This window comes from Ichthyophthirius multifiliis (assembly GCF_000220395.1).
Source record: "Ichthyophthirius multifiliis unplaced genomic scaffold scaff_1120509251233, whole genome shotgun sequence".
NCBI classification, from domain to species: Eukaryota; Ciliophora; class Oligohymenophorea; order Hymenostomatida; genus Ichthyophthirius; species Ichthyophthirius multifiliis.
In genome coordinates this window covers 99,180-107,481 of record NW_004086074.1, presented here as the reverse complement: position 1 = coordinate 107,481, position 8,302 = coordinate 99,180, and the positions used below count along the sequence as shown (strand labels likewise).

General features: G+C 15.8%; 2 protein-coding genes across 2 annotated transcripts, besides 19 other annotated features; one reads left to right on the top strand and one right to left on the bottom strand. All coding sequences in view use genetic code 6, as the record gives it.

The window, feature by feature from the left end:
* Positions 1-341: 341 nt before the first annotated feature.
* IMG5_165010 (hypothetical protein) lies at positions 342-1,057 on the bottom strand. The gene is made up of 2 exons (XM_004030220.1): positions 977-1,057; positions 342-904 (listed from the first exon to the last, which is right to left on the bottom strand). Exons 1-2 carry the CDS (start codon positions 1,004-1,006, stop codon positions 353-355), a joined length of 582 nt encoding a protein of 193 aa, XP_004030268.1. The 5' UTR covers positions 1,007-1,057; the 3' UTR covers positions 342-352.
* A 131-nt stretch (positions 1,058-1,188) lies between these two features.
* Positions 1,189-1,227: a microsatellite.
* An 80-nt stretch (positions 1,228-1,307) lies between these two features.
* Positions 1,308-1,351: a microsatellite.
* A 144-nt stretch (positions 1,352-1,495) lies between these two features.
* Positions 1,496-1,548: a microsatellite.
* Positions 1,503-1,535: a microsatellite.
* Positions 1,508-1,548: a microsatellite.
* Positions 1,549-3,354: 1,806 nt separating this feature from the next.
* Positions 3,355-3,392: a microsatellite.
* Positions 3,393-3,992: 600 nt separating this feature from the next.
* Positions 3,993-4,019: a microsatellite.
* Positions 4,020-5,695: 1,676 nt separating this feature from the next.
* Positions 5,696-5,746: a microsatellite.
* Positions 5,747-5,749: 3 nt separating this feature from the next.
* Positions 5,750-5,794: a microsatellite.
* Positions 5,759-5,827: a microsatellite.
* A 30-nt stretch (positions 5,828-5,857) lies between these two features.
* Positions 5,858-5,895: a microsatellite.
* Positions 5,868-5,911: a microsatellite.
* Positions 5,912-6,000: 89 nt separating this feature from the next.
* Positions 6,001-6,048: a microsatellite.
* Positions 6,004-6,057: a microsatellite.
* Positions 6,010-6,057: a microsatellite.
* A 52-nt stretch (positions 6,058-6,109) lies between these two features.
* Positions 6,110-6,163: a microsatellite.
* Positions 6,164-6,718: 555 nt separating this feature from the next.
* Positions 6,719-7,651, top strand: IMG5_165000 (hypothetical protein; the record flags this gene model as incomplete). Its single annotated transcript, XM_004030219.1, has 2 exons — positions 6,719-7,351; positions 7,613-7,651. 2 exons carry the CDS (start codon positions 6,719-6,721, stop codon positions 7,649-7,651), a joined length of 672 nt encoding a protein of 223 aa, XP_004030267.1.
* Positions 6,827-6,886: a microsatellite.
* Positions 6,900-6,951: a microsatellite.
* Positions 6,900-6,966: a microsatellite.
* Positions 7,652-8,302: the final 651 nt, after the last annotated feature.

Genomic DNA, 8,302 nt, shown 5'->3' with positions numbered 1-8,302 from the left:
TTTGTATTATATTTATTATAAGATTTATTTGTGTTTGACCCAAATATATATTGATTAAAATCTTCGAAATTTTTTTTAATATTTTTAATTTATTTTCCTTAAAAGTAATCCCTTTTTTATAATTTTCCGTTTATAATTTCTTTACTCAATGGATTTTCGAATACAAAATTTATAAAAACAGATTTTTTTATAAATAATAGTTTCCCATCATTAGTTTCTGAAAATACATTAAACTTTCTATTAATATTTTCTAAAACTTCCTATTCTCCAAAAATCTAACCTATTGTAAATTAACTTACCTAAAATCAAAAATATTTTTTTTTTTTTTTTTTTTTTTCTTCTACTTTTGATATCATTTATTTTAATTGTTTTTAAAAAATTAGACCTTCATAATTTTCTACTTCTTAGTCTGTATTTTATAGATTTGTTTATTATTATTAAAAAGATTACTTTTTTTATATAAAAAAAATAAATTTTTAAAAAAGTATTCTATTTACAGTAAAACTTCCTTATAAAACTAAATAGATTCCATCCACTTATTGCTTTTATTAATAAACATATTGGTTAACTGCATAATTTTAAACTTCACTTAAATAATATAAAAAACTAAGAGATCCTTAATCCCAATCATTAAATATAGAAGAATTATAAAAAGCCTTATTATTTTATTTTAAATTATTTTCTTTTTCTAATTATTTAAGTAAAGAGGGTATATCTTGCTTTTAAATAAAATATATTTAACAATTAGTTTATGCTACATAGCTAATATTGCAAGCCTTATTAAATGTTGCAGCTAATTCCCCAAAAGTGTCACCTTCTTTTAATATTTTTACCTAATGAATTTCTCTTAAAAAACAACAGACTTATCCTTTAAATAAAATATAAATATTATGAGTATTGAAATCTATTTTTAAGAAAAAAAAAAAAAAGAAGATAATTTATATTTAATAATTATTATATTTTATATAATAATAACTTTAATTTAATATAACTTAATCTTTTGCATAAAATTTCAACTTTATAGAACTTACAAGCTAAGATAATATATTTTATTAATTGAATTTTTAAAACTTTTATTTATTTTAAAAATTCAAGTGTTTTTTCAATTTCAGGTTATATTTTTAAGATTTAAGACTTTGATTTTTTTTAACAAAAGTTATATTTAAGAAAATAAAATTACTTTGAAACTTTTTTTTTTTTTCCTTTTTTTTTTTTTTTTTTTTTTTTAGTATAATTTAATTATTTTTTATTTACTAATATATATTGTTTTTAAAAATCAATTTTTTTATATTTCAAATAAATTAGAGAATTAAAAAGTAACTATTATAAATTAAAAATGAAATATTAAAATAATAATAATATTTTTATATTTATAGATATAATAATTAAAATAAATCATCAAAAGCTTATAATGTATATAAAAAATATTTATTTATTTTTTAAATAAATAAAAAATAGAATCTGATAAAATATTTATAGAAAATAAATTGCATATATAATTAAAAAATAATAATAATAAAAATATATTAATAAAATTAAAAATATATTTTATCTAATATATATTTTAAAGTATAGTAAACAATATATTTTTTTTAATGATTTTAATTTTTTTTAAAAATAAAATATTGACTATTTATTAAAATTATTTTAAATAAGTTCATATTATTTAAAACAACATATAATTTATTGTTAAGAAAAATATTTTATAATAAAATTCTATTAAATAATTTGATTTTTAAAAAGAATTATTTTCATCATATAAGTAACTAAAAAAAAAATAATATATCTTTTTAAAAATTTTATATCATTAAATTGCTTATTTATTCTATAAAAATATCAGTCCCATTTATTTTAGATAATCTAATTATTATTATTAATCATTAATATTATTGAAATAATACCCATCTATACAAATAACCTTAAAATCTTTAAATTATTCTTATTTAATAAGCAAATCGAAAAGTTTATTTCTTATAATAGCATATCCAGATAAACTTTAATTATCATAATTAAGATAAAAGCTATCATTAACAATAACAATAATTTTTTCATTTTGAAAGAAGAAATCGCATTCAAGGAAATATTCTTTAATAAAATAATTTTAAGCAAACTAAACATTATTATTTTTAAAAATATTAAAAAGTTTTTCTCTTTTTGGGTATTTTAATTATTTTTATTAATAAATAAAATTTTAAATTTTGTTAATTTATAAATTGGCATCATTTAGATTATCCCCTAAAAGTTTTTTTCTTTTTAATTAAAATTAAGTAGTCCATAAGAAAATAAATTTTTAATCATTCGAATAAAGAATCCTTTTTTTAAATTTTACAATTCAATTATTTTCTAAAAGCTTTATTTATATAAATGCCTAAAAAAATCAAAATCTTTATTTTCAAAATCCATAATAATAACACACCAAGCTAATTACATTTCCATAACAGGCATTTGTTCATAAAAATTTCGAATAATTTAATATAAAAATTCTTTATTTCCTAAATATCCAACTTATAAAAAAGTACAACAAATATCCACATAACAAGTTTTATAAAAAGGATAATATTTCTATATATGATTAGTTAATTAATCCAAAAATTACTTATTATAAAGTTTGTTTTACCCAATAGTTAGCATTATATTTTGGATATGTGTAGCATTTAATTTAGTAGTTAATTCTTTAATATCCTTTTGTAAACTAAATAAAAGTTCTTCTTTATTATAAAACTCAATAAAATACCCAAAATATGAGAATAATTCACATAGCATATCTGAATTTTTATGTCCTTTTGATTATTTATACAATAAATATATTAAATCCATATATTTTTTTATTATTAAGTTTCTTTTGCTTATATTATTGAATAAATAAGGCTTGTTTTTTTTAAGCTTTTTAATTATTATAAATGAACAGTTGAAGCCTAAATATTAATTTTATTAATTTAATTTTCGAGTATTTATATCAATATTTATTAATTATCTTAGTTTATTTTCACTATATCTTCTATTTCGAAAATTCCTATTTGGAATATATAACGAATTAAACCTACAGGATTTAATAATTAATAATCTTTAATATTAATTAATTTATTTAAACAGTTTTAAAATACTTATTAAAAATATTATTCATCAAATAATTATATGTCTTTATTTCTTATTGCATTCTATATTAATAGAAGCTAACTCGAATATTTCAAAAAATGTTCATCTTATATGCTTATTTAACTAAATTACGGTTTTAATTAATTATATAAATATATTAATATGCTATCTCTCTTTTTTAAAATAAAACTATTTACTGTATTTAAGTTTAAACTTATCCATTCTCCAATTTAGCAAATTCTATTTACATCTAATTACTTTTTTTTTTATTTTTAATTTTTTTTATTTTTTTTTAAATAATACTGTATTTTAGTCTTTTATTTATTCAACATATTCAAGTATTGCTTTTTCACAAAAATTAGTTTAAAAGTTTAAATTTTTAAAATCTCTATCTAATTTAATAATAAGACTAACATCAATATTTTATTCTTTGAAATTTATTTATTTAACGTCTAATTTGTCAATAAAATATTTAATTTGATTTAAATATGTTCCTTTTTTATTTTTAAGAGATGAATTTGGTGATAAAATGATACATTTAAATTTCAAAAACAAGTTTTCGTACAATAACTCATTTGAATCAATAAAAGAATTCAATAAAAATTCTAATTTACAATATTATTTTTCTTGTTAATATAAATAAGCTCTTATTAAAGTATTTTATAATTTTTTGGTTTATTTAAAGTAAACTTTTTAAGAAAATTCTTTCCAATTATATGACGAATAATCTTTAAATTAAAAAACATTAAAGACTATTTCTATTTTATCTTTTAAGTTGAAATTATCAAAATTTTCTTTTATTTTTTCTATTAATAAGTTTTAACATTAAAATAGAGTTTAAAATTAACTATTTATATCAATTCTTATTTTAAAATTATTAGCTTTTTTTATTTAAATAAAAAAAAAAAAGTAAAAAAAAAAAATAATACCATAAAAATTAGTTAATTCACTTAATTTTTGAATATCTATTTATTATATATAATTTTAAAATCTTTATTTTTATCTTATTAATTCTTAATTAAAATCTTTTTATAATTTGCTATTCTGATTAATTTAGTATTCTAGTATATATATAAATTTCAAAGTCTTTTCTATAGTTAATTAATCAAAATAATTCTTGAAGATTTTAAAAAACAATTCTTTTAGTTTAGATATATCATAATTTATTTTACAAAAGCTTTATAAGAAATTCAAAAATAGTCCTTCAGTCCATTAATCTTAAGGAATTGTTAATGCCTAATATTCAATTTATTAAAGCAACTAATTATCAATAAAAGTTTAATTTGTACCTGAAACTGCATCTAAAATTTAAAAAATATTAACAGCATTTAATTTAGAGCTTTGTACTCTCTTTTTTAAACTTTTTTTTTTTGTAAATTAAAAAAGAAAATTAAACTTTTTTTTTTATAACTTTTAAAAAATTAGTTAATATTAAACTTTTCTCATTTTAATTTATTCTTATTTTTAGTCATTTACAATTCTTAAAAACTTAACAATTTATCTCACAGATAAGTGATTTTTTTAAATTTATTCATACATATATTATGCACATTTATATAATAATTTATTATCGAAACTAAAAGGAACACTTATTTTTAAAAAAAAATATATATTCCTTATATAAATTAAAAGTAAAAAAAATACTATATATATGCAGCAATAATATTATTAGCATTATTAATACTGATGTTTTAATCTAAATTATCTTCTATATATTTTTTTATTTCACCTAAAACAATATGAAAGCTCATATGCTTTGTATGAAAATGAAGTTAAAAATAAGAAATTTTATTAAACAATATACATATTCTACTAAAATCATAACAAGTATATTAAGTTTATAATTTATCTAAAAGCTTATATATGAAATCTGCATGCTTTTCATAATTATAATTATGGGAACAACCTTTTAAAATATTAAAAATAGTCTAATGAGTAAAATAGCTCTGCTAATCTTCATTTTATAAATGTTATACTAAAATATAAAACCATTTATCAGCTTTTAAGCCTATAGTAGTACAATCTAGAAATATTTCACATATTAATTTTGCATTTGTATTTTCTGGTTCTAACATTTAGTATAATTTTTTATTTATTTTTAAAGCTTTATCATTTATTGATTTTAAATTATCAAAACCTTTATTTAAAAAACATATATTAATATAAAAATATTTATTTATTTATATATTAACCATTTGTGATTATTTTTCTATATAAAGTTAATGTTTATGCTAATGTATATATCTACATTTAATCTATTTATGTGTCAACAAAATTAAGAAATTAAGATAATTATTACATTTATATTTTATTCTAATCATCATAAGTTATATATATCTTTGGCTATAATTCTTTCATTATAAAATATATGTTTTCATGATTTATTTAATTTCTATTTCGTTAAAAAACTTCTAATACATCAGAAACTGAAAATGAATTTCTTAATTATTCCAAAATTTATTGATTGTTTTCTACTAAATATTATTAGATGTCATCAATTTAGACACTTTATGATGAAAAATTAGTACAAAATAAATATAAGTTAAATTTAAAATTATATAATAAAGATTTTTTATGAAAATGAAATATTTTAATCATTTATATATTTTTATAACTATATTATTTTTGATAAAGTATATATATTTTTATATATTAATTAAATATAAAATTAAAAATAATTAAAAATATAAATATAAATTAAAAAAAAAAATTAAATTAATAAAAATAAATAGTATTTGAGAAATAGATGAATATTTCGAATATTAATATATAAAATTTAATTATTATATTAAAAATTAAAATTCTTTATTAAAAAAAAAATATATAAACAATAAAAAAAATTAATAGAAAGTAAAAAAAACTTAATTATTAGAAATTTTAAAAAGGAAAAAAAATATAAATAGGTATATATTTATATATATAAATATATTAATATATATATAAATATATATACAAATATATTTTTTCTAATTATTTAAATAATATACAAATTAATATATGTCTATTTATATTCTTTTTATTTTTTATTAAATATTTTATTTTATATTATTAATATATTTTTATTATTAAAATAAATTATTAAAAAAGTATTCTTTTTTGTCTTTTTAAATATATTAATATATAAATAAGGAATATTTGCAAATTAGAACCTTACAATAATGTTCTTGGAAAAAAATTAACAAAGATTTTAAAATAATGAAGATCAATATTTTTAAAAGTATTATTTTATGAAAAACAACTATATATCTATTTTATTTAAAATTAAAATTATAAATAATCTAAATTATAAAATCTTATTTCAAATATATATATTTTTTTTAATAAAATACATTTATTTACTAGAAATTATTCTAAAAGACTTCCATATAAAAGTTTACAATAGAAAAAAAACAATTAAAATGATGCAATTTAGCAATATATCTAAAATATAAATAAAAATAGATATTTACCAAATTAAAGAAACAATTAAACATAAAAATTTTAAGTACAATAAAACTTTTAAAAATAAATTAATGTTCCGTAAGCATATAAATCATAATCAGCCGCTTGGAATGGGAGAGTAATAAATCTAAATTAATTAAGAACTTAAGCAGCTTAATTACCATAAATAGATTAATAGAGAATGGCTTAATAATATTAACAAAAATAACACAAAAAGCAATAAAATTATTTTGACGAAGAAGAAGAATAACAATAAGATGATGACTTAGATAATGAAGAATACGAAGAAGATGATGATGATGATAATGATGACAATGATGATGATGATGAATATGATGATGATTATGATAATTATTAATAACAAGAAGAAGAAGAAGATGAAGATGAAGATGAAGATGAAGATGAAGAAGAAGAAAACGAATAAGAAGATGTTGAAGTTGAATAGGAAGGGGAAGGAGAAGAAATTTAATAAATAAATGGAAATAAAGATTATATAGAATAAATTTTTTAACTAAAAGAAGGCAATTAAGAAAATATAGAATTGCTTTCTTAATAATAATATATAGAATTATAAAATTAACGTAGTATAGTGGAATAAATGTGCTAAGATATGATAACAGAAGAAGAATTTAGGAATAACATGGAACAAGAAATAAAAGATAAATTCCGAAATTTCGCATTTTTTGAGAAAGATAAAAATAATAAATATAATAAAAGCTTAACTTTTAAAAAATATAAAAGAAGTGATGCAAATAAAAAAGTCGAATTAAAAGAATTAAGGTCTCCTTATGCATTATTAAAATGTGTAAATCATGTAATTAATTATGTTTTTAATTATGAAAAAGAAAAAGCCTTTTCTAAAAATAAAGATTAATAAAATTAAATGATTCTATATTTATCTGATAGACTTAGGGCTATTTATAAAGATATTGAGCCTTTAACTTCATATTGTTCTTTATGTAAACCTTTTTTTAATTATTATTATTTTTTTTCAAACATATATAGATATGTGTAGAAGTGAAATGATTTCTACTATTGAATTATTATTGAAAATTTATTTAATAGTTATTAATAGATGGAGGCATTAATATTAATTAGATTAAGAGTTAACTGAATAAGATAAATAGAATTTTGCTAATAAAGAATGCGGATATTCAGAAAAAAACATTTAGAATAAATACAAACTTTATGTTATCACTTAATAAAATATTATTAAATTATTTTAAATGGAGTTATGAAATATATTCAGGATTAAAAATAAAAATAAAATATCGATATTGAGTAATTAAAAAATTAATTAGTTAATAATAAATCTTTTTATATTTCACCTTATATGCCAGAATATTTCGCCTATACATTAATTATTAATTTTGATAAAAATGAAAATATATGGAGACTTTAAAAATTAATGCTTTTATTCGGAAACACACTTTTATATTCAGAAAAAGTATAATTAGCATTAGAAGTAATTTTAAAAAATATTATAATTTAATTTTTTTTGTAAAATAAAAAAAGGTCATTAGTTGTTATTAGAGTTTAAATTATTATAAATTTTTTTAAATTTTAAATGAAGATAAAAGATTAGATTATGTATTTTCAAATGTGATGTTATTAATGTTGACAAAAATGCGAAAAATAATAGTTGATTAATTTTATAAGAAAAATATGACAGATTTCGATTATGAATTTTTAAAATCATTAATGAAATTAGAAGAAAACGAACCAGATTAATTTGAAAAATTCTTAAATTGTTATGAATAAGGAA